Source organism: Mytilus galloprovincialis, chromosome 3 (assembly GCF_965363235.1).
Source record: "Mytilus galloprovincialis chromosome 3, xbMytGall1.hap1.1, whole genome shotgun sequence".
Classification (NCBI taxonomy): domain Eukaryota; kingdom Metazoa; phylum Mollusca; class Bivalvia; order Mytilida; family Mytilidae; genus Mytilus; species Mytilus galloprovincialis.
This window is the reverse complement of record NC_134840.1, coordinates 106305365-106333180: the sequence shown is the minus strand read 5'-3', so window position 1 is coordinate 106333180 and position 27816 is coordinate 106305365. Positions and strand designations below refer to the sequence as shown.

The following is a 27816-nucleotide window of genomic DNA, read 5'->3' as shown; positions in this document are numbered from 1 at the left end:
CCCTGTTTATCTTTTATTACAGGTCAGTATTAGACAAAATATCACAGCTGATTAATATGATACAAAAACAATATAACAGAGCAAATCACTAAAAACTTTTCAAAATACAAAAACACTACTGATTAGATAATAAAACATACAAATCAATGCAAATACACCAATGTAGTGTTTTTTGCCGTACTTTATCTTAACTTCTACTGTTGCAGATGTAGATAATATTTTTTGACGCAAATTAAAGATTGGATTTTGTAAAATAAAAATTGGCACAAATGCAATTCGCCTATATCCCACATTACAGCTCAAAATTCAAGGTGCAACTTATTGTCAAACAGAAACTTTATTGTGTTTTGCAAATCAGGAACAAAACCACATTAAAAGCCATCACCAATAAGTTTCTAGCTAAATATTAAATAATTTTGTTCAGTAGAGCCTGCCAAAATTGTCAAAGAAATGTTTGTTGAATGAATGGAATTACACATATAAACTGACACCGTTAATGCAAGAGTTTTAGTATAACTGATTTAACATAACTCATTCTAATATATTATTCACAAGTATCAATACAAAATTATGTTATTCTTTAAAAATGTTCTTAGATGAGAGTTTTAACATATAAACTGGCTTGAAACTTAGAAGGCCTAAACAAAATAATAAACATTCAAGGCATTTATGGGTTCATTTTGATTTTTCATTAAATATAGAGACTAGGTGGGACTGCATGAGTTCCAATTAATAGATATCTTAACATCCAGTGGCAAATTCTTTGATGGCCTAGAATATGATATTTTTGAATTATAAAATTTGTCACTGAATTAAAAATAAAATCAGTTTCTGGTAAGTTATAGCTCTGCCTTTTTAAGACTTGTGATGTAATGTACACCGGTAATTTTAGTACAATGGTCAATTACAAAACTTCATACACATGTTATCCCACATATACATTAATGCTGAACATAATCTTTACATAAGTGTTCTTTAACTAAATGTGTCCTCTATGATTTGTATACTTTCTTGTCTATGTACTTCACCAATACCTGTAGCAGGAGAACCTAAATGATCTCTTCCAACATATCGTAACTACAATATAATAAATATAAGTTCAGTAAGTAAAGTCCTCTTTATAAGTGACATAGAAATAGGTTCAGGATGGAGTTTCTTAATTTCTGTATTTCACATTTTTTCTACATTTTTCTCTAGTCTTTTTATTTTTGTTCATAATAGTCTATTCTTTAAAATTTTAGCACCCTATTATAACTATTATTCTCTTTAAATTTTGTTTGCCCATTTTGTTATGCTTTTTTGTCTGTTTAATTCACGTCTCCAGCTAATAATAAGTAATAAATAAAAAACAGAAATTATTATTTTCTATAAAATACCATCCAACATGAAAAATGTATCTTTAAGCAATTTTTTTGACATTTATTTATTTCTGGTATATTATCAAATGACCAATCAGTTGAAATGATTCATAAGTATTTCTTGGAACTAATTACATTGTATATAAATATATTTTAAAACAAACCTGGCATCCAACTAAATTATTAAACCTTGGAGAGACAAATGTCCATGCTCCCATGTTCCTATGTTCTTCTTGACTCCAAAGGAAATCTGAAAAACAACAATGAATATCCTTGTAAAAAGAATTCTTGCTTGAAATACTTTGAAATATTCTTCTAACTGTTAGCTGGTTGTGATGTAACCTTGTGTGCTGCTGTAGTGTAAAGCAACCATCAATCAATCAATCTAACAGTAGGTGTCATTATACTCCATTTGAGTTTAGAAATGGCATGTATTGGTTGGTGTTTTGTGTTTGAAGACCGACATAGATAGTATATCTCCATACATTGTATCGCTTTTTTTTCACCATTACTAGACATCACAAAGGTTCCCGTAAAATTTTAAAGTCATAATACCAAATATCTGACGCCAAAATGGAAAAGTGATTGTTGTATGATGTCAATAGTTCAAATGGAACATATTCTCAGGTTAACCAGGACAGTTTTCCAGATAGGGATGAGGTGTTTTGAATTATCTTAGTGTTTCATTTGATGCTAAGTACTGTTAAAAAAGGCTCTGAGGGAGAACTTTGTAAAGTAATAAATAAGCATCTTGAATCTGTTTGATTATAATTTTTTTTAAATTCTTTTTTTTACCACCTTCTTTTATCATTATGCAAATTAAAAAAAACAATCATTGTTGTATAAATTGTAATAATTAATATATACCTGTAGCATTAGGATATTTGGTTACTTCTTGTTGAATTTCCCCTGCTGGGAATGGACATAGACTCTACAATGAAAAGTTAGTTATCTTTTTAGTAAGTGGTGAGAATAATCTCTTTTAAATATATCAAAGACATAATATTATGTGTCAATATAGTGTAGGACACCATGACACACTACCTCTATTATGTGTAAAGGTTCAATTACTGGAAAATCAGGGTCAAAATCATTTCTAGTGTATGAAAATCTCCTTCTTGTGTATTGAATACAAAATAAATGTTTTAATGGATTTTTTTTTCAAACCACATAATTAAAAAAAAAAGTTCTCAAAAAATAGAATCATAATTTTCAGTCTGCATTACTCCAATTTTTTTGCCAATTGTGTCTGTTTGTTTTGTTCCCACAAAGACCCACATCATTGTCAATGTAATGATATTTTCTGCAAATGTCATAGACATACAAATGAGAGGTTTCGCTAGCTTTGAAAACCAGGTTTAATCCACTATTTTCTACTTAAGATAATGCCTGTACTAAGTCAGGAATATGACACTTGTTGTCCATTTGTTTGATGTGTTTGAGCTTTAGATTTTGCCATTTGATAAGGGAATTTCCATTTTGAATTTTCTTTGATTTTACTTTTTAGAAGTACCTCTATTCTAACAAGTGCTACATCTTCTAACTTCCTGGAATCCCTCTCCTTATCCAATGTATAGAAATGTTTTCCGCTACAGAAAATGATCTTTTTGACCTTGTCACCTTTAACTTTCTTATCACCAATCACTGGTAAGAATGTTTTTCCAGGTAACATATCATCTAAGGTAGAGGTTGCTGCTGGTAAACGTAAGATTGTTTTAGGAGCTACCACCACCAATGGTTTTCTGAAGTTCCGAACCACCTGACGTCTGAGAAGATGGAAGTATTGAGCTGGAGTTGTAGCATTGACAACCTGAAGGTTGACATTGTCTCCGTCTACTTTGTGTTCACTACTGTCTGTTGCCTGGAAATAAGTGTTTAAAATTTAAAACAGGACAAAAAGAAGTCACTGAACTCAAATCTCAATCTTAGATCAATATGCAAGGCTTTGCTACACAATTTTAAGCTGTACATTTCTTTTTAAAATTAATGGAAAAATTACTTGGTAAAAACATATTTTTTTATAACTTTCAATTTTTTTTTACAAAAAATCAGATGTCCCAAATTCTCTTGAAAATAAATCTTGACCTTTGACATAAATGAACTTGACCTTATGAAATATCCTGCAGAAACCTTTCAATTCTACCTGGTGAGTGTTCAGGTACTGCTCCATTTATGTCATTTGTTCGTAACATCATTAAGTAACTCTGAAATAACCGTTTTACAAACCTTGACCTTTGACATACATGACCTTGATCTTATGACATTACTTTTTAAAACCAATCAATTTTACATAATAAGCGTTCAGGTTCTGTTCCATCCATGCAATGTGGTAATAACATCAATAACTTGCTTTGTAATATCCATTTAGAAAACCTTGACCATTGACATAAATGAACATGACCTTATGATATAACCAGTAGAAACCTTTCAATTTTACTTGGTGAGTATTTATGTCATGCTCAATCCATACCATGAGGTAATAACATCACTTAGTCGCTCTGTAATAACCATTTTACAAGCCTTGACCTTTGACATAAATGACCTTGATCTTATGATATTACCTGTAGAAACCGTTAAATTTTACAGGATGAGTGTTCAGGTCCTGCTCGATCCATACCATGTGGTAGTAACATCACTAAGTCACTTTGAAATAACCATTTTACATACCTCAGCCTTTGACATAAATGACCCTGACCTTTTGACATTACCTGTAGAAACCGTTCAATTTTACAAGATGAGTGTTCAGGCCCTGCTCGATCCATACCATGTGGTAGTAACATCACTAAGTCACTTTGAAATAACCATTTTACATACCTCAGCCTTTGACATAAATGACCCTGACCTTTTGACATTACCTGTAAAAACCTTTCAATTTTACAGGATGAATGTTCAGGACCTGCTCCATCCATACCATGAGGTAATAACATCACTAAGTCGCTCTGTAATAACCATTTCACTGAAATAAGATGTTTAATGTCAATGAGTTTAATGAGTTTGACTTTCAGTGACGCTTTTTTTTATATAACTTCTTACAACAGGTATTTAATATAGGTTAGAAATAAACTCATCATATATATCAGGCTTAAAATTGTGTATGCCAGTATGTGTTTTTTCTACATAAAACTGATCAGTGACGCTCTAAAGAGAAAAGGTTAAAGGCAAAATAAAGTACAATGTTGAGGACATTGAGAACACAAAATTCTTTAAGATTTTGCTTAATAATACAGCTAAGGTTATCTATTCCTTTAGAAGAAATTTCTTAAGATTTCAAAATAAATAAAGTTTTGTAAACAGTTAGTATTTTTATAGTGTGAACCTTTTTACCAAACAATAATGAGGGGGGGGCAAGGGGTTTAGCTGTTATGCTGTTATGGGGCATTTTAATTCTTTGTTATCTGTTATTCTGAAAATATATTTGCTGTTAGCTATTATTGTGTTATTCTTTGTTAGCTGTTATTGGGCTTTTAGTTTTTTTGTTATCAGTTATTGTGATAATGTATCTGCTGTTAACTGTTATTGAAAATTGGAATGTTAGCATTTTTTTTACAGCCAAAATTCGGTAGAAAAATTCCAGTATATCTTATGATTATCCTTTGTAATACATTCCTTTTTTTTTTTGGACATTTATTTAGAACTATCTTATTTTTTTGTATGAGGATAATGTTCCTTGTTTCCCTTACGAGCATATTAAGGTAGCACAATACAAATATTTGTTCACACTCCCAATCAAACATTAACTATAAACTGATGTAATTTCTTCATTTCATCCTTCTATATATTTTATAAATGAGGTACCAAAAGAAAGAAGAAAGATTAATCTTTAAAATTGTGATAATTTCATTATGACATAATTATAATGTAATTAGTTGCTATATTGTGATGTCCACACTTGAATGAATTTAGCGTCTTGTTCTTCATAGCATTCCAAAATATTTTATAGATTCTTGTACAACACAGCTTGACCTCCAAAACCGTGTCTCACCTTGATTTTTTGGCATTTATCTTTCGTTTAAGAGTGTAAGTGTCCAATTTCATCCTAGTTTGTTTTTTTTGGTTTAATCATTAATAAACTTTAATATATATTTTACTTTGTTGAACATATTTGCTGTTTACAGCTTATCTTTATAATAATTACTATTAAAACTGCAAAATTTCCTTAAAATTACCAATTTAGTGGCAGCAAGCCAACCCAACATTGGGTTATCAGGTTCATCTGAAAATTTCTGAGCTGAAAGAACTTTACCTTATGAACACTTTTAACCCCATATCAGATTTGCTCTAACTTCTTTGGTTTTTGAAATATAAGCCAAAAACTGCATTTTACCCCTTAGTTCTATTTTTAGCCATGGTGGCCATGTTTTTTGACGAAACAGAAAATAAAACACAAACTTTATTCTAGACGCCCTAAGTATCATACAGCTAAAGTTTGGATGGAATTGGTTCAGTGGTTTCAGAAAAGAAGATTTTTGAAATAGTTTACACCAGACAGACGACGACAACGACGGACGTTAGAAAACATGATGAACAAATTTTGTAAAATTGTCCTTAAAGGTTAATAACTCTTTAAGGGGTCATTTTTGGTCATATTAACTTATTTGTAGATCTTAATTTGCTTTACATATTTGCTGTTTACAGTTTATCTTTATCATTAATACTATTCAAGATAATAACCAAAAACTGCAAAATTTCCTTAAAATTACCAATTTAGTGGCAGCAACCAAACAATGGGTTATTAGATTCATCTGAATATTTCAGGGCTGATAGAACGTTACCTTATGTACACCAGATGAACCTAATAACCCATGTCAGATTTGCTCTAATTGCTTTAGTTTTTGAGATATCAGCCAAATGCATTTTACCCCTATGTTCTATTTTTAGCCATGGCGGCCATGTTTTTTGACAAAACAATAAATAAAACACAAACTTTATTCTTGATACCCTAAGGATCATTCAGCTAAAGTTTGGGTGGAATTGGTTTAGTAGTTTCAGAGGAGAAGATATTTGAAATAGTTTACACCAGACAGACGACGACGACGAGGACGGACGCCAAGTGATGGCTAAAAAGATTCCATTACTGCAACAAATTGTGTTAAGTTATTTCTCCACTCAAGACAGTTTAAAAATTAAAATTTAAGGGTTGAGAGTTGAGAAATATCGTAATACATGGGTTATAGTGGTGGAATCTGTCTCTAATGATTTATCATTCTTTTCAAAGATAGCAGAAACTTTTGTTCTTTAGATGTGAGGTCATCAGACATGGTTGCCTTTTTTCATGACATCACAACAGGATATTTCAGAAGAAAATAAAACGTCATAACTAAGTTTCAACTAATCAATTGCTGAGAATAAATATTTCAATAGTGATGAGAAATATTTTTCTCACACTGCTCAGGAAATGTGAACATAGCACAAAAATAAGGGAAATAATAATTATCAACCTCTAAAATACAACAGTTAATTTGATATACATACACTCTCCACTAGCTATATATGTATCTATCATAATCTGTGCTCCATTGAAGAAGTCTCCAAACTGTGCTTCCCATATAACTAAACTTTTAGGGTCATCTATACTCATACCATACTCAAATCCTAACACGGCTTCTTCTGACAGAGAACTATTAGCTAACTGAAAATAAAAAAAGTACAATAGTTAGGGGACATCTATACTCATACCATACTCAAATCCTATCACAGCTTCATCAGACAGAGAGCTATTGGCCAACTGCAAATAAATAAAGTAAGATTGTTAGGGTGCACCTAATACTCTTACCATATGGAAGTTGAAAGCTTTACTACAAGTGTAACAAGGTGCTCCGCAGGGCGCAGCTTTATACGACCGCAGAGGTCGAACCCTGAACAGTTGGGACAAGTATGGACAAAACATTCAAGCGTGATACAGCTCTGAATTTGGATTGTGATCAAATTTTTGACATTACATGGGTTTTTTTTACACAAAACAAATGTCAAGATTTTACAAATCAATTAAAGATTTCTTCTTCAAACTTTTTAAATCTAAAATTAAATAGTTAGTTTAAACATATTTTATTGTTCCAAAAAGAGACAAATGGATTAGACACAAGTTTTTCAACTTAGTAACAATCAAATAGTTGACACAGCATAGGTTTCTGACACAGAATGAATGTGGTCTAATGAACTTAAAAGTTTTTTTTTGCCTTTGAGCAATTCACTTTGCTGTTGAATATTAATCCTCTTAAAAAATGTTTGAAGAAATTTTCTTTTTATTTATGAAATCTGAAATGAGAAAAATTTAACCCCCCCCCCTTTTTTTTCACATTCCTATTTCCCTTTTTCCAAAACTGATATCAATTCAAATTTCTAATGGAGTTTGCAACAATAACTACTCTTTTAAATACATCATAAAATATTAAAATGTAAAATAAAGTGCTTTTATCACTGAATGGTAAAGATTGGTTGGTAGTAAAAGTGAATATACATTGTTTATTGTATAAAACAATAAAAAAAACTTCATCAGCAACATTTTATATTGGCAAATTTCCAATGAAGTTATTTACATAAAGTTATTGGCAAATAAAAATAAAAAATGACATCATAGTCATGTCTGGCAAATGTCCAACATACATTATCTAAAAACATTTTAGATAAGATAAAGAAATAAAGCTTCATCAGCAACATTTTATATTGGCAAATTTCGGATGAAGTTATTTACATAAAGTTATTGGCAAATAAAAATAGAAAATGACATCATAGTCACGTCTGGCAAATTTCCAACATATATTATCAACTACTATTCTATACAAAGAAAGATAACTCCAATTGAAAATTAATTGCTATTGCACAATATTGTGCAATTAAATTTCTAGCTATTGTGCAATACTGTGCAATTGAAAATTTCTTGCTATTGCACAATACTTGATATGGAATCCTGATTTGGACTAACTTGAAAACTGGGCCCATAATCAAAAATCAAAGTACATATTTAGATAAAGCATATCAAATAAGCCCAAGAATTTTATTTTTGTTAAAAATCAAACTTAGTTTAATTTTGGACCCTTTGGACCTTAATGGAGACCAATTTGAAAACTGGACCAAAAATTAAGAATCTACATACACAGTTAGATTTGGCATATCAAAGAACCCATTTATTCAATTTTTGATGAAATCAAACAAAGTTTAATTTTGGACCCCCATTTGGACCAACTTGAAAACTAGGCCAATAATTAAATATCTAAGTACATTTTTAAATTCAGCATATCAAAGAACCCAAAGGATTCAATTTTTGTTAAAATCAAACTAAGTTTAATTTTGGACCCTTTGGACCTTAATGTAGACCAATTAGAAAACGGGACCAAAAATTAAGAATCTACATACATAGTTAGATTCGGCATATCAAAGAACCCCAATTATTCAATTTTTGATGAAATCACACAAAGTTCAATTTTGGACCCTTTGGGCCCTTTATTCCTAAACTGTTGGGACCTCAACTCCAAAAATCAATCCCAACCTTCCTTTTGTGGTCATAAACCTTGTGTTAAAATTTCATTGATTTCTATTCACTTTTACTAAAGTTATTGTGCTAAAACCAAGAATAATGCTTATTTGGGCCCTTTTTGGCCCCTAATTCCTAAAATGTTGGGACCAAAACTGCCAAAATCAATCCCAACCTTCCTTTTGTGGTCATAAACCTTGTGTTAAAATTTCTTTGATTTCTATTCACTTTTACTAAAGTTAGAGTGCGAAAACTAAAAGTATTCGGACGACGACGACGACGACGACGACGACAACGACGCAGACGACGACGCCAACGTGATAGCAATATACGACCAAAAATTTTTTGCGGTCGTATAAAAATTGAAAGAAAACTGAACAGCAAAAATTTGTAACCTTCAAGTAAATATGTATGAAGCAAGAATTGCTCAAGTTAAATTTGAAAAAAAATAAACTGTACATTGTTTGGAAATATACACTTGCATAATATATATCAGTATAATCACAATATTTTGATCTTAAACAACTTCTTATTGAAAGCATTCTAAATTGGAATATGTCAAACCCGGTTATCTATATATAGCTTGCTATAAATAAACAATACCAGGTTAGTGTACCAGTTATTGGACATTTTACTTCCCTGTAGACATTCCTTTTCCAGAGCACCAGTAATCAAACTATTTAGGGGTAAGAATTTGTTTTTGAGTTTTTTTGAGACAGCAATCCAACAAAACAAAAAAAAGATAACATCTTAAAAACAACATATAAATGATCTTCAACCACAGAAGTCTTATTTTGATCATTTTCAATTTTACTGTTCATGACTAAATTATGGCACTTTTATTTCTATAACAATGGCAACAATCACTTTATAAAACCCTGGTTTTCTGTCATTTTGACAGCCTCCTGTTATTACATTTGTAAAGCCATTGTTAAAGCAATAGACCACTTTCGAGCTCATCTGTTACCGAAAAAAACTCATCAATTATACACGCCATGGCGTCATTTATCAGATAGAGGGGATTGCCTGTATCCCTGCACTATCAATGTTTATCAAGCATCTTAGTGATCATCATTGTGAAGGATAAACTAGAAATAACATTTGTTCTGTAGGTTCTTAATCACAATTCCCTAATGACAGCAGAGCTGAAAGACAATTTTGAGAATTCAAGTTGCTGAATAAATCGTACAATATAGCTGTGTAGTTTTCCAATCACTCTCTCAACATTAGAACGGAATTGACAACGCCCCTAAACACATGAATGATGTTCACTTAAACCAAAGTTTTTGACGGAAATGCATCAAACTCGAAAGTTGTCTATTGAGTAGCAAAACTCCTAAACATAAACCACTCTGGTAGCAATAATGCTTAAAATGAATACCAAAAAAAAAATGCAACAACACCTTCAATAATTTTTCTGACTCTGAAACATTTTTAGCTCACCTGGCCCACAGGGCCAAGTAAGCTTTGATCATCACTTGACGTCTGTTGTCCAGCGTCCGGCGTCCTTGTCCGTCGTCATCGCTAACTTTTACAAAAATATTCTCCTCTGAAACTACCAAACTTGGCCACAATCATCATTAGGGTATCTAGTTAAAAAAATGTGTCCAATGACTCGGCCAACCAACCAAGGGCCAAGTGAACTTTGCTCATCACTTGGCTTCCGTCGTCCAGCTTCTGTCGTAAGCGTACGTCGTCGTTGTTAACTTTTACAAAAAACTTCTCTGAAACTTCTTGACCAAATTTAACCAAACTTGGCCACAATCATCATTAGGGTATCTAGTTCAAAAATGTGTCCGATGACCCGGCCAACCAACCAAGATGGCTGCAATGGCTAAAAATAGAACATAGGGGTAAAATGTAGATTTTGGCTTATAACTCTGAAACCAAAGCATTCAGAGCAAATCTGACATTTGGTTAAATTGTTTATCAAGTCAAGATCTATCTGCCCTGAAATTTTCAGATGATCGGACAACCAGTTGCCAAATTGCTGAATTGGTAATTTGTAAGGAAATTTTGCAGTTTTTTGTTATTATCTTGAATGTTATTATTAATATAGAAAGCGATAAACTGTAAACAGCAATAATGTTCAGCAAAGTAAGATCTTCAAATAAGTTAACACAACCAAAATTGTAAGTTGACCCATTAAGGAGTTATTGCTCTTTACAGTCAATTTTTAACAATTTTCATAAATTTTGTAAATTTTTAACAAGTTTCATAAACTTTGTAAATTTTTAACAATTTTCATAAATTTTGTAAATTTTTGTAAATTTCAACAAAATGTTTTCCTCTGTAACTAATGGGTCAAGTTCATTATAGATAGAGATAATTGTAAGTAGCAAGAATGTTCAGTAAAGTAAGATCTACAAACACATCCCCATCACCAAAATGCAATTTTGTCATTAATCCATCTGTGCCTTTTGTTTAATAAGCACATAGACCAAGGTGACAACACAGGCTCTTAAGAGCCTCTAGTTCTTATCTAATTGTCAGATCAACATTTTATAGACAATCTATGTTGGCATCAATTTTTTAAATTTAGTCAAGTTTGTATAAGCCACATCACATTACTGTGCTGCAAACAGTGGCAGAGCTAGGATTTTAAACTGGAGTGGGGCGGAGACTACTGAAGATAAAAACTTGCCACAAGATCGAAATAAAAAAAAATCCCCAAAAAAGGGAGGGGGCAACAACCTTTTTCCCTATTTCTGCCCTACTTACTTATAAAGGTTATCCTAAGAGAGTATTTTTTCTTGTTTAATCTGAATGTTTTTGAAGATTTAATGACCTGATACATAATGTTCAGGTTTAATACCACCAATGATTTACCCCTACGAGTCTTTGTTAAATTTGCACTTTTCAAAAAATTAAGAATAATTTATCTTTACTCAAAAAAAAGAAATACTTGGCATAGGTAAAGTTTTATCCTGTCCAGTTCTATACCAAAAAAAATCACATAATGTTTTGTTGCATATAAGAAAATAACCATCACTGGAAGTTAATCAATTAAAGTTTCGCTTCTAGTTTTACCTGTGTTCAAGCTTTAGTAACCATATAACCTCAAGTTTCCAAAATATTCTATAGAAAACCCCCCCAAAAAAATAATAATGGTGCTTTCAAACACCCAAGATATATGTTGATGACAGGGTTGGCAAAGTATTACCTACCTGGGAATTCCCGGGCTGGGCAATACTCCCAGAAATGGGGAATACTGGGCATTACTGGGCAATATGATTTTTTTAGGCTCATTTTAACACAAAATAGTAAAGACTTGGTGTAGTTTCATAGTATTACAGCTAAATATATACTTTTTATACATATAACAATTGACATACATTTCTAAAAGAATGAAACATTCAATTTCATTCCCTTCTATGTAGACAGAATACAAGATTTGCACATTTAAGGAAACCTTGTTCATTACCATGCATTGTTTCAATAATCCATACTTTGAAGAAAAAAAAATGTTTAAGTGAATTGTTAATTTCAAATTTTATACATTCATATTGCTAAATAAACACCCTAAGGGATCATGCCATTAACACTTATAGAATTGAAAGGGCTGATTATTGTTACATAAACAAATCTGCATTCTATTCTGAACGGTGTTTTGCATTTGCGCCGATCAGCATTTCATTTGCGCCGATTTTTTCTTTCATTTGCGCCGATTTTGTTTTTCATTTGCGCTGATTTTTTTTACAGGTAAACTACAGATTAATTACAGGTGAATAGATATAAGAAGATGTGGTATGAGTGCAAATAAGACAACCCTCAATCCAAGTCATGTTATTTTTCATTTACTATTATAGACCTCTTCCGTTAGCCAGGTGCACACTATATTCACATACTTTAAAATCAAGAGATAAAAACATAAGATTAAAGCACTCTGTTTATACTAAAATGACGAATTGATAATTTATTTACTGCATTCCAATCCATGAATAAAAACGGAATACGTTAAAATCACAAATCTGTTTTTGCTGAGTATTTATAGGCAACACATCTAATATATTGGGAGAGGACGTCTCTAATGTTGTTATAACTTGTGTCCAATCCCTTTTGCTACTTATGCAAATAAAATATGTTTAAACTAATATATTCCTTTCTTGTGATTTTGTCTCTTATTTATTTGTCGTAATTGTCAATAACGAAGTCCATCTTTTCTTTGTCTGGCTCACATACTTATTTATGTGTATGGCCGTCGATAGTTAAAAAATTGACTCCTCGGCTTGTTGTGCACAGTGTGCAATATGTCCATTGTGTTACAGCAAAGTTCCGGAATAATATGATTCAAAATAAACTAAAACCTATATTTATAACCAGATTTTACCAATATACCTTCACGGTATAGTACATGTACAAATTTTAACTTACCTGTAAATCTAATTAGGAGCAATTATAAAATCGGCGCAAATGAAAAAATGAAATCGGCGCAAATGAAAGAATGAAAATTTTAAAAATCGGCGCAAATGTCATACGCCCATAGAATAATTACTTACTAATTAGTGACAGTACATATTCATCATATAAATGTATTTTTTTTACATGTAATTGTTACTTCTTAATAGGAGTTATATTTATTTGAAGAAAAAAATGTTTGCTTTATATTTACAGTTTTACCAATCCAGACAAACAATAAAGGTTATATATCTTAAATGTATAACATTTGTTTTTGATCATTGAATCCTCTATAACATTCAGACCAGTATTTTATAATACCCAGTATTGCCCAGTATTACCCACTTTATATATATATATATATCTTTATTCTCATCACCAAATACATAGGTACAGAGAAGACGTGCTTGTATAATACAATATATTAACTACATAAACATAAATATACAATATATACAACCAGAGCAAAGACAAAAAGAAATTATTTAGGAGGACACACTCGCTTGTTTATAATTCGTATAAACTTACATAAATTAATGAGATCTGTCCTAGTCGTAGACAACATAATTTTAGTAAATACTATAATATTTTGCCCTATACTAAAATTTCGATTTATAAATTTATTTCTCTCTTCTCTAAAATGTGAACAATTAATAATGTAGTGAAATTCATCTCCAATATCTTGCTTACATAAATGATACTTTCTTTTTTCCCTTTCTATATTGTACCATCTTCCAAATTGGACTGGAAGTTTATGGTTACATATTCTAAATTTACATAATGTCAAAAAATCTTTTTCGTCTAAAATATTAAAATATTCCTCAAAACACAATACATTCTTAAAAATACGATAATTCAAGGTGTTGGAACAGTTTTGAATAGTCTCGTTCCATGTTTGTTTGAATTGATCACACAATCTTACTTTGATATTATATTTCAACCATACATCATTTAAAAAGAGCTGTGTGTTCCAGATATAAGAAAATCCACACTCATCGAATATATTTTTAACACATATTAACCATTTTTAAAATCTATGTGTTTAGTGCAATACAAGTGGTACAGTAGCTTATAAATAATACATGAATACTTTGACTGCTTTCCCATAATTAATTTAGACCAGTAGGATATCATCCTTAATTTTACATCAATAGAGAGTGGAAAACGACCTAGCTCACCGTATATCATACAGTTTGGAGTGGATGATTTCAGATTTAGGAGCAACTTACAAAATTTTAGATGAACCTTTTCGACAAAATCACAGTTGCTGAATACCCATATTTCTGATCCATATAAAAGAACAGGTTTTACTGCTCTATCAAAAAGTTCTAACTGGCAAGAAACTGATAGCCCATGAAATTTCCCCCTTTTTAGTATCTTATACATCGCTTTTGTCCCTTTTTCAACTTGTAATTTAATCGCCTTTTTATAATTTCCCATTTTTGTCAGTAAGATACCCAAATAACTAAACTCTAAAACGATTTCTATTTCTTGTTCATCTAAAACAAAGTGTAAATTGTCCGGTAATCTTCCATATGAAAAACATAATATTTTGGTCTTGGATACATTTACTTTTAATTTTCAGTAGTTACAGTATTCATTAAAAAAATCTAACTGTATTTGAAGATCTTGTGGTGTTTCAGACATCAAAACAGTATCATTAGCATATAGTAATAAAATGATGTTAAGAAATACATCAAGTTCATGTTCTAATTCTTCTGTAACTGTGAAAAGGCCCTTACAGTTTTTTGTTTGTAACAAAATTTCCAAGACATTTAAAAAAACTGCAAACAAAAAAGGGGAAACCCAGTAAAACCCGGGTTTTCCCAGTATTTCCCACTGGGCTGGACAATACTCATAAAACCCGGTTTTTTGTCAACCCTGGTTGATGACCCTAAATTGTTTTACTACAATTAAATGTAAGATTAGTTTCCTACAACTGTCAAATTGAAGGGAATATTTTTTCAACTCTTTTTGTAAGCAACCAGATCGTACTATGATTTGGTGGTATTACTCCTTCCGGCAAAACTCTTACTTTTAACAGTATTTCAAGTAAAATGACTTGTTTGATGTCCATTCTTGTACATGTTATTATGTCAAAAAAATTTTAAACAATCATTTTTTGTGTACTCTTAATTTCAGAAATAGAGAGAATATGGCCTCATCAGGTGGTGACAATTGCACTCTATGTAATGATGATGATGGAACATCTACAGAAGCTGTCACATGGTGCACAGAATGTGAGGTGCTCCTATGTGCAGGCTGTGAAAAACATCACACAAAATCAAAAGCATCTAAAGACCATAAAACTATGTCGACTAAAGACTACCATAAATTACCAAAATTCATGCTAGAAATAAGTAGCCAGTGCCGAGACCACAACAAAAAGTTTGAACTCTATTGTTCGTTCCATGCCTGTCCCTGCTGTGTACAGTGCATCACTGATAAACACAAAAAATGTCAAGACCTGAAACCCCTATCAGATATTCTGAAACAAGTAAAATCATCTGCCTCAGTTCAACTTTTTGAAAAAGATTTGAAGAATGTAAAGGAAAACTTAGAGGAGATTATAAAATATTTGAATAGCCGCATGAACACAAGCAATAGTCAGAAAACAAAGGCTGCAGAACAAATTCGATCTATGAGGAAGTTGATAGATGATTTCTTAAACAAATTAGAACAAAAAATTCTTGATGACCTAGAAACAAAGCAGTCACAGCTGAAATCTAAGATGAATACTTTACTACAGCAACTGAAAACACAAGCAAATCAGATCAGCCAATTACAAAGTGAGTTTTCAAAAATGACAAACTATGGAACAGAGCTTCAAATGTATGTTGGTCTGAGAGAAATTGAGAAAACTACATCACAAGCAGCAAAATACATAGATGAACTAAAAGGTGGAGATAATTTTGAGGAAAAAAACTTCGAGGTTATCATTTCTCCTGCTCTGCAATCAATTCTAAAAGAGGTCAAATCATTTGGTGATATCAATATTAATACCAACCAATCTACTCTTCGACTAAATGCAGGAAGAAAAGATCAAGCACAGAACTTAGTGCCAACTGTTCCTAGAATTGAAGAAATTAAACCAACCATGTTGAGACCTCTGACTATTCCAGAAGATATAAAATCTGACAGTGCACCCATTTGTAGGATATTACCTGATGGTGAATATCTAATTATTAATCGCCATTATAAATATAAAAGTTGTACCCTGCTGCTTTTTGGTAATGATGGCATCTTTGAAAGACAAGTAATTACATTCACAGAATTTCTTTTTGATGCTTGCTATGTCACAAATAATACAGTTGCTGTGGCATTAGGAGTAAACAATAAGACGGTACTGGTGGATTTAAAAAAGAATCAAATCATTCAAACACTTAAACTTTCTCATGATTGTTATAGAGTAGCAAGTGACGGTAAACTGTTGGTCATCAGCAGTGACCAGAAAAGTACTATTGTTATTCTGAGTGATATGTCTAAAACAATCTTAGAAGGAGTAGGAGCATCACAAATATCATTATTTGAAGGTTATATCTATGGTACATTATTTTATGAAAACAAAGTCTGCTGCTACAAAAGTACTGGAGAACTTCTCTGGACATTTCAGCATCAAGACATTGACGGTCCAGAAGGAATTGCATTAGACAAGAATGGCTTTGTTTATATAGCTTCCTCAGGAAACGATAACATAGTGGTAGTATCACCAGATGGTAAAACCTGCAAGACAATACTATCAGATGTGGATGAAATCATTTATCCTGTTTATATAGACATACACAGAGAAACAGGAATTATGATAGTGTCAAGTGAAATAAGGGAAACAGGTGTTGCAGATGAATTCAGTGGGAATCATTACTACACAGCTTTTATTTATAAAATCTGAATTGAAATTTTTAGAGACTTGTATCTGTGCGTCACACATAGGTCTTGTGTGGACAAAATACACTTCTGGCGTGTTAAAATTTTGAACTTGTTGCCTTTTGTTGGCTGTTGTTCGTGTGATTCTTTGTCAATTGTGTTCTCCAATTTATTTATATTGTAGTCCTGTGTTGTCATTTTGATGTTATATTTCACATGGCCATAAAAGTGCGAGGTTTGGCATACCACAAAACCAGGTTCAACCCACCATTTTTTCCTTTAAAAATGCCCTGTACCAAGTCAGGAATATGGTCATTGTTATATTATAGTTCGTTTCTGTGTGTATTACATTATAACGTTGTGTCATTTGCTTTCTCTTATTTTTGAGTGTAAATTCACATTGCGATAAGACGTGTCACGGTACTTGTCTATCCCAAATTCATGTATTTGGTTTTGATGTTATATATATATGTTATATTTGTTATTCTCGTGGGATTTTGTCTATGTGTGTTACATTTTAGTGTTATGTCGTTGTTCTCCTCTTATATTTAATGCGTTTCCCTCGGTTTTAGTTTGTTATCCCGATTTTGTTTTTTGTCCATGGATTTATGAGTTTTGAACAGCGGTATACTACTGTTGCCTTTATGTATGCAGATGAATCAACTATGCTTCAGAAAAGTGTAATACAGATATACAATTTAAATTACAAAATGACTTCTAGTGCTGACAAATAGTGTTATTAAAATATCATGTTCATATATTCTGATATAACTAAATGTATGGTCCTTGCTACAAGACAAAAGACTGTGTTTCCAACAAGAAGAACTGGTTCTAACAATTGAAAACAAAAAATCTTAAAATATACTATTAAGTGTTAGAATTGACCCGTATCTTTCATGTGCAGAGCATATTAATAACTAATGCTTATCTATTTCACTTTAAACTATAGTAACTCTCTAATATAAAGTAAATGGAGTCTATATGAAATAAATGAACATAAGTTTTTAAATAAAAAAGATTAAAATATTGATTCTGGAAAATCAATTTATTTCTGTATCCTTGTCTTTCATTTTTGCTAATATACTTTTTCTATATGCCTTTTTGTGTTTTTTTCTTACAAATGTCATGTTGACGTGGATATATACTTATGCATCGTGTTATTGTGTTATATTTGTTTATATATTTGTTTATTTTTATAGTGATTAAGATTATAACACAATATTGACTGCTGTACCCCAATTTTTGACATCATAACCTATTGTAAAATTGAGAATGAAGAATGTGTCTGTTTGTTTTGTTCACACATCATTGTCATCATAAAAGAATTTAATGTGACTGTCATACAAGTCAGAGGTTTAGCTAGCTGTAAACCAGGTTTAATCCATCATGAAAATGCCTACACCTAGGAATATGACAGTTGTTATCCATTTGTATGATGTGTTTGAGTTTTTGACTTTGCCATTTGATTGGGGTCTCTCCATTTGAATTTTCCTTAGAGTTCAGTATTTTTGTGATTTTACTTTTTTTCATAATAATTATATTCTTCACTGATTTAATAATTATTTTTTTATTATTGGTAGAAGTAATTGTGCTAAAAATTACTTGGTGAGAACAATTAAATTGCATCAAAGGGGTACAAGAATTATTTCAAATGGCAATCCATGTTCAGCATCAACATAAAATTGAGAATGTAAATGGGGAATGTGCCAAAGAGACAACAACCCGACCATAGAAAAAAAACAGCAGAAGGTCACCAACAGGTCTTCAATGTAGCGAGAAATTCCCGCACCCGGAGCCGCCCTTCAACTGGCCCCTAAACAAATATATACTAGTTCAGTGATAATGAACGCCATACTAATTTCCAAATTGTACACAAGAAACTAAAATTAAAATAATACAACACTAACAAAGGCCAGAGGCTCCTGACTTGGGACAGGCGCAAAAATGCGGCGGGGTTAAACATATTTGTGAGATCTCAACCCTCACAAAATAAAAGTTACAATAAGTCTGATAAATTCTGTTGTGTCCGGTGAATTACCCAGTTCTTCAGTAATGCTTTATTTGGTTCTTTTACTTCTGATCTCTTTGTTATGTTTACTTGTTTATTTGGTAAATTCCGCATTTGTAGTAGTTAATTGAAGATCACACAAGTTGTCCTCTGATTTATATTTATCAAATATGCTTGATGATATTTTAAAGATTGTTATTTGTCTATTTAAATTAATGCTATTTTGTTTTGAAACAAAAATACATGTTATTCATAATATAATGGTCCCATTAAGATGTCCCAAATTAAGCAGTTCCTGATAAAGGTTGTAGGTTTTGTATCAATTTTAACTGTTCATATTTCTTAATACTAAAATTTTAAAGACTTCAGCATGTTCAAAGCACTTATACCAACCCATGGTATTTTTTTCCCTGCCATGGAAAATTTACCTCCATGTTTTGTATGTCTGATTTTCAATCTATAATAAGCTTTGGAACAATGTATAATATCCTATTTATTATCTAGAAGGAAAGAAAGTGGGGTTCAATTAACCATGGGGGTTCAATTTTCTATACAGGGGCTGAAGGGGGGTTCAATTTACCATGAGAGGGTCATTTTACCATAGTGGTATTATGACCCTCAAATATTTTATGACAAATTTGAAATTCATGTTTATAATTTAACAAATCATTGAAAAATTCCACTGAATCATCCATATATGAATGTCGTCTGCCATTTAGGACATTAGATCATTACATGTTGTTGAATACAATTTTTACTTTCAGTTGATTGTAAATTGATAACAATAGCTTTTGAGTATTGTAGGTGTCAGACCACCAATTAAAAATCCCTATCTGTTCAACCAAATTTTGCAATTTTCACAGCTTTCTAAATATTTTACCTTAAGTTTAACTTCAAGGAAACCAGGTATATCCTGAATTGCACATGTATCACCTTCCTACATGCCAATTTTCAACCAATGTTTAAAGTCTTGTAACAAATTTCTGATTTTGAAAAGACAGGTACTACCAAAATAACTCCCGGTTTTCTGGAAATCTTAAATTAGTGTACTATGTAGCGCATTAATCCTGAATTTTTAATGCAAACTCAGAGACAAGTGAATTTTGGCTCAAAATGGTCTAAATATATTTCCCTTTCACCAAAAGTTTCATTTCTGCAAATTTGTTGGTTAGTTTAAGTAAACAATGACATCAAAAGCACTATTTTGTGCCAAAGTAGGACTACTTTTACATACGTTCTAAATTGGAGGGAGTAATTGGTGGTCTGACACCTGTAATTCACTTCACTCTGTCATGTATATGTAAATTGATTTAAAGCGAGAAGTAATCTATTGCTATAGATTTTCATTATACATGTATTTTATATTCTCATTTTGGTGTGCATTTTACTACCATGTGTATCCATTTGGTCATTACCAATTATTGAAAATGTGTTTGTGCCAATAAAATATTGTCTATTGTCTACAGATATAAGAATTTGTGGTATGAATGCCAATGAGACAACTCTCCATCCAAGTCAAAATTTGTAAAAGTAAACCATCATAGGTCATGCAAAGTATTGTCTTCAACATAGAGCCTTGGCTCACCCAGAACAACAAGCTATAGTTCATTTTTGAACTAAAATGTCTTATATTTTCTTGGAGACACAACTTTTGTCACTGGTAATAACTTCACCCATCTTACAAGAATTTTATAAATGAAATGCAGACATGTGCAGTAGAACCAATAGGTGTAATTTAGAATGACTTTTCAATAAAAAACACTATTTGTGTGTTTCAGCAACTGTTTTCACATGATCTTTGCAATTCCTTATGGTTTTTGTGAACATCATTTTCAAGTTTTGCCGATGTTTTTATAATCACAACTTGACCAACATACTTGATATTGATCATTTTGATAAGTCGATGACACACATAGCTTTTTAAAATTGTTTATGTATCCACTGGATTTGTATTTTTAGTAGCCATAGAAATTTGTATAGAACCATGTAATATTTTTATTATATAACTGTTAATAAAATTGTATATAATTATAATTTGTGTAATGTAACTAAGAATTCTTATATCAAGTTGGAAAGCAAGCTTGCAATCCAAATATTTCCAATTTTGCCAACATTCCAACATAGACGCAATTTTACATTTGTTGGGCAGTTATGCTAAAATCTTGATCGTTAAAGTTATAATTTTATTTTGCTCCTCATTAGTGATAGTAAAATTTGTTAAATTTTCTCACAATTTTTTTGTGGGGTTAAGTTATAAGAGTAAATTGTAAATTTTGCATTTTCATTTTCTAAGTAAGTTCGGAATATTTCTTTTATAGCAGACTGTTTGAACCTGATTTCTATCTTTTTGATCTTTTACTTCAAGTATTTTATTGTTTTGTAAAATTTATAAAAAGTTTTTAAAATTGTTTGACAATATCTTTTAAAGTAAGGATTATTGTAGCTGTGCACTTAAAGAAGTCCACTTTTGTCTTTTCTAATAAATGATAATTTATTAGTAAACATTTGGCAGTTAAGGGATAGTTTCTAAAGGTCTGGAAACTATAATAAACAAAACAGATTACAGCTTTTACATTAATGTTAGCAAGACAAATCTTTGTTTGGCTTGCTTGCTTTGTTTGTATCAATGTTTGCTCAAGCATGGTAATTAAGATAGGCGGGACTTCAGCTTGTATACATCATACTTAAATTTCATTGGACTTTATGTTGGAGGTTAAGGACACTAAATTTTAAAACATCACATGATACATATTCTCACATGTTTCCTTACCTGTAAATATACAATACAGACAGGATTCTACTTCGTCTAAATTATCTTCCTATTACACCAGTTCATTTTCACAATCAGAACGGAAGACAATTTTTTTTCTTCAGAGATCCAACTTAAAGACTGTCGTCAAGCACTTATAGTAAAATAGGTATTTGAACACACCTACTTTTTTTTTATAAAGTCAACCTGTAGCTTTGCTATATAAAATGATAGCGAGATGATGCATCAAATACTCTTGTTTTGTACATTTTCAAGACAAAATATTCATCTCAAACACAAACTAACATAAAAAAGGTGCACTCGATTTTCTCTTTTCGATACAATTGTTTCCCATTTTGGAATATTTTCTTGAGTTGCATAATCGAAGGACAGACATGAAAATAACTGACTGAACTAATAGATTGATATGTTATAAAAACAATATTAGGTCAATTAATGTTGAAGGCCAGTTTCTCAGCCTCATACAAGAAAAAGGTTTATATTTTTCTTTCATTGACAAATTATTGTATTTTTACAGGTGAGAAAACATGTGAGAATATTTGTCATGTGATGTTTTAAAATTAAGTGTCCTTAACCTCAGACATAACGTCCAATACAATCTAAGTATGATGTATACAAGCTGAAGCCCCGCCTATCTTAATTACCATGCTTGAGCAAACACTGATACAAACAAAGCAAGCAAGCCAAACAAAGATTTGTCTTGCTAGCATTAATGTAAAAGCTGTAATAAAGGTATAAAGGTATAACCTGTATTTCATTGTTAGTTTTTATTATGACAAATTCTCTGAAGTTTTATGTAAGTAATTTTTCTTAGTAATATAGCAGGGCTCTTTGTGTATTTTTGCAAACATACTACAGTGAGTTGACTATAGGTGTTACCGTTTACCTGTAGCTATTGTTCAACCAGATTGAAACATTGACAATGCAATAGGGACATTTAAATTGACCAGTTGGTTTGGTAGATTTAAATCTACCTTGATGCTACCTGTACAGTTTTTCATTCACCTACCCAAAACTTTCAGCATGCTTTTTTCCTGAAGTATTTCTTATCCTATCACTTCACCTGTTTAATTGTTACTGTTGTAGTATAACTGAGATAGTTTTTTTTTAAACTTATAAAAAATTCTCATGTTTTTTGTATTAGACAATCCTAAAACAGGTAAAGAAATTAACATTGTTATAAGTCTTTTTGTTATGGAAATGGATGTTTTCCCTGAAATAATTAATCATTCAAATGCCAAAAAACATAACATTTAGACGGAAAAAGAGATTTTTTTTTACTGTCTTTTAAAATTTTAGAAGGGGGCAACATATATATTTTTAAAAGGGAATTTAATTGCATGTCATATAATTCACTACATTTCCTCTTTAATGTTTTAATAGCCAAACACTATGAGAGCTTAGATTTCTTGTATATTGTTGAAAAAAACCTTTTTAATATCTCTTTGGCTTTTTAATGGGAAATAACTCAAAATAAATTGTTTTTGACATATTCCTTGTACATATTGTTAATGTATATTCATATTGAAATATCAAAATCATATTTGAATGAATTATTTTATTTACTCTACATATTTTACATCTGATCATCCAGTATTCCATTTTCTTTATCAGAAATAATTTATAACATTTTTCTAATTTTATGAAGATGATGAAAGTTTTCGCATATTTGTTCATGCTTTTGACTATATAACTAGATTTTCTCTCTATATGAGTATTCTGTTAAATTTCCCATGATATATATCCTAAAATCAGGTACAGAATTTTGCAATATTTGATTATTTCCATTATCACATTTAGAATGAGTATCCTCACTTTACAAATATTTTGGATAAGTTTATTCATATATTTTCACTATATCACTTGATTTTTTATATCCACAGTGTTGAGTTTTTATTTCATTTACATGTATATATTTCAATCAAACAATTTAAGGTCCAGAACTTTATAATGATTACTTCCAATTTCACATTCATATTATCCCGACATTAGGAATATTTTGAATATTATTAATTTACTTTTTCATTTCACTTTATCACAACATTATACTATATCCACTTTATGAATTTAACATTTTGTTTCATTGCCATGATAATTCCAATGATATATATTCCATTTAAACAGGTGAATCAATCTTATAATATATCCCAAAATTTATAATGAATGTGTTGCAATTATTTCTCCTTCTTGCATTCACGTTTGATTATTTATAACCTTTTAGATAACTATTCCATATTATGCAAATTGAATTTCCATCAATGAACACAGTATTTTTTCCACAAAAATTCTCTTATAATAAATTTCAAAGAAAAACACTGCAAATATCATAATCCAAAATGAAAATCTTGAAGGCACATTATAAAGAAATGCACAACATATAATCCATCTGAAAATGGAAACTGAAATCGCCTGGATAGCTTTTTCATGTGTCACTGACAAATGGACAATACTATGTATGAGGGTTACAAATTTAAAGATTCATTTATTATTTAAAAACAGTTTTAATTTTCATGCATATTAATATGCAGTTAACAAAATATTTTACTGATTAAGATTTTTTGGTAAATTTTAGAAATATTCTCAATACTGGGGATTTAAAACAATGAAAACCTAAAAACATGTCTACCCTTTCAAATTTTTGATAGAATAATCCTAGGTAAAGAAATTTTTTAGGAAAAAAGCATGCTGAAATTTTGGGTTAGGTGAATAATTTTTTTTTACAGGTAGCATCACGGTAGATTTTAATCTTACAAACCAACTGGTCAATTTAAATGTCCCAATTGTATTGTCAATGTTTCAATCTGGTTGAACAAAAGCTACAGGTAAACGGTAACACCTATAGTCAACTCACATTCATATATTTGTAATAAAAATAGTGTAATTCTTTAAATCAAATTGCACGGACATAGTTAGCTGTGGAACTGTAGCTCTTCAGTCTGTATGTTATTTTTTTTATTATTTACGGACCGTCTGCAAATAGTAAAAAAATAACATAAGGACCTTAGAGCTACAATTCCGCAGCTAGGACATATGTATCCTGCAATAATTTTATTGATATATATTATCTTTTGAGTTTAGAAATGAATTACTATACTGAGTAGATTCTTGTCACATCAGCTAGAAGTCTTTTTTTAATTATCTTATTATCTAAAATTATTTATTGTTTATACTGAATATCAATTAAAATATCTCTATATGAATAAAATTTAATTATTCAAATATATGGCTGCTTTTAACAAATGCCTAAACTGACCATATCATTTCATATCATATTGACCAGCAACCTACAAAAGAGGGGCAAAAGATACCAGAGAAACATCCAAACTCATAAATCAAAAATAAACTGACAAAGCCATGGTTAAAAAAGAAAAATAGACAAACAATAGTAACAAAACACAAGACTTAGCAACATGAAACAACCAAACACTGGTGGTGATCTCAGGTGCACCGTAAGGGTAGGCAGATCCTGCTCAACATGTGGAACCTGTCATGTTGCTCATGTTAGTACAAACCCAGTGATAAGTCTACTTTTGAAGGTCACATTCATGAAAGGAGAATGGGATTGAAGTTACAACAAAAGGAAAATATTGACTATCATCTGTGAAAATGATATATTCCATAATGACCAACCAACTAGTGATGGCGTCCATAAAATTTACGAAGGGATGATTTCAACTTCACCATTTGGAACTATTGGTTTAATAGTTTCCTTGTTAGCAGCAACCTCTATACAGGAAATCTTGATACGAAATACAACCCCCGGAAAATCGCATCAATTGGAAACCAATTGGGAGATATATACTTAGTATGCAGGCTCTGCAGGAATGTTGCTACATAGAAATGGAAAGTTCACATTTGTAAAGCTGAAATCATCTCTTTTGTCATAAATTTTTGTTTTCAACCAACCCTCATAGTAAATTTTTAGATGCAAGTCAAGATATACAGCAGACTTTACTGTATCTGTTGTATTCTTTATCTCTATTTCGATCGGATAGATGGGTTTAACATAGTCACCAAATTTTGAATTTTTTAGTGAGTGAACATCATCTATATAGGGAAAAGTAAAAGTGACGGACACTGCTTACTTCTTTTCTTTCTTTTTAAGATATTCCTGTATGAAGTTAGCCTCATATGAATAAAGGAAGTTAAGTATCCTATCTGAGCAATAGAATTGATTCATATAAATTGAGTTAAAACTTTGGTCAAGCTTCTCAAGTCCTCGCCTGCTACATTATATTTGATACCAATTGTAATTCATGTGAGCGCCAGAAAAGATTAGTTGTATAGGTAACTGTGTAACTCTCTTTAAACCAGCCATATTTGACTTATGTTTAGATCCTGTCTTGACATCATTCTGAACATTTCTGTTTCATCAGATTTTCTCTTTCTGTAGTGGTTTCCAAGATATTAGACCATACTAAAGTCATGTCATGCATATTGGTTTGCAGTTGGGGTGATGGGACACATGTTTTTAAATTGATACCTCAATGATGATGGTATCAAAGTCTGACCCAGCAATTTCAGAGGAGAATATTTTTGTAAATGTTAATGGACATAGACAACACACACCAAGTGAAGAGAATAACTCAATAGGCCCTTTAAGCCAGGTGAGCTAAATAATGCTTTACAATTGGCTATCTACTTCACTTTTCCAACACATACATATGATGGTCTGTAAAACTCGGATTAGGAGATTGGGAAATTTATGTTAGAAGTTTAGATCTTAGATCAGGAGGTTTTTTATCAACATAACTTTTGTGGTAAAAGTAACCAACTGATGCCTTTCTTAAGAAATCTTATTTGATTTTTGCAATATTTTTTCACCAACCTCAAGAAATCTTATTTGATTTTTTGCAATATTTTTTCACCAACCTCAAGAAATCCTGTTTGATTATCAATGACATGGTTCAATGGTATATAAACGCTGTCTGTCTTCTGGTCGACTATCATACCATGACGATGACTGAATGTTCCTCGACCTACATCCTGTCCACTTATCCTTACATTAAAACCTGTGTGGAAACAAAAATAAATTTAGTTACCATGACGATGACTGAATGTTCCTCGACCTACATCCTGTCCACTTATCCTTACATTAAAACCTGTATGGAAACAAAAATAAATTTAGTTACCATGACGATGACTGAATGTACCTCGACCTACATCCTGTCCACTTATCCTTACATTAAAACCTGTATGGAAACAAAAATAAATTTAGTTACCATGTTGATGACTAATAATCTCTTGCATAATCTCTTGCCCTACATTAAATATATTTGAAAATTAAATAAAACCTCGGTTACCATGACAATGACTAAATATTCTTAGCCCTCCATTCTGTCCACTAAATCCCGAGATTGTATTATCAAAGTTGGTTACCCTAGAGTATTTTTGTGATTTTACTTTTCCATGTGCACTCAATATTCTTTAACATTTAAAAACAAAATCGCATTTTGCTACATCAGTGACTACTTCTCCAAGGAATCATAAATTCAGGGAAAATGCACATTTTGAAAGAAACTAGATGTGTCAGAACATCACAAATAATCCAGCAAATTTTACAAGTTTTTTTTAAATGACATAGTAGTTTCAGAGATAGAGATTTTTGTAGAATTTAAAGGATGATAAGGGACACCAAGAGATTAGAAGAGCTCAATTAATTGGCCCTGTTGGCCAGGTGCGCTAAAAACTAATTGCTGGTCATTCATTTTTAAGTGTACACCATTTACAGAGAAAATTTAAATTTCAAAGACTTTAAAAAGGAACATTTCGAATTTGATGTTGACAGGAAAAATACGTTGTATGTGTAATCGAATTAATATACCCACCTTACCCAATATAAACACACACATAAGTAGCATTGAAACGGTCTGCAACATAAACTGAATTTAAAACAATAACAATTCCATGTACTGAGTTGGCTGATCGTAGTTGTTGGTCTGACCAT

General features: G+C 31.1%; 2 protein-coding genes across 2 annotated transcripts; one reads left to right on the top strand and one right to left on the bottom strand.

Annotated features, from left to right (window-relative positions):
- Positions 1-27816, bottom strand: LOC143066867 (2-oxoadipate dehydrogenase complex component E1-like). The gene is made up of 8 exons (XM_076239678.1): positions 27783-27816; positions 26742-26881; positions 6831-6987; positions 4214-4314; positions 2872-3219; positions 2226-2289; positions 1523-1608; positions 1-1077 (listed from the first exon to the last, which is right to left on the bottom strand). Exons 1-8 carry the CDS (start codon positions 27814-27816, stop codon positions 976-978), a joined length of 1032 nt encoding a protein of 343 aa, XP_076095793.1. The 3' UTR covers positions 1-975.
- On the top strand, positions 9425-17134 carry LOC143069703 (uncharacterized). The gene is made up of 2 exons (XM_076244475.1): positions 9425-9515; positions 15370-17134. Exon 2 carries the CDS (start codon positions 15383-15385, stop codon positions 17114-17116), a length of 1734 nt encoding a protein of 577 aa, XP_076100590.1. The 5' UTR covers positions 9425-9515; positions 15370-15382; the 3' UTR covers positions 17117-17134.

Bases quoted from the DNA above. Each gene is read 5' to 3' on its own strand.
- LOC143069703 (XM_076244475.1), top strand. From the start codon at position 15,383: ATGGCCTCATCAGGTGGTGACAATTGCACTCTATGTAATGATGATGAT.
- LOC143066867 (XM_076239678.1), bottom strand. From the start codon at position 27,816: ATGGTCAGACCAACAACTACGATCAGCCAACTCA. The intron at 1,609-2,225 runs GTATATATTAAT...GTTGTTTTTCAG, and splicing joins CAAATATCCTAATGCTACAG to ATTTCCTTTGGAGTCAAGAA. The intron at 1,078-1,522 runs GTTTGTTTTAAA...ATTATATTGTAG, and splicing joins ATAATTTAGTTGGATGCCAG to TTACGATATGTTGGAAGAGA.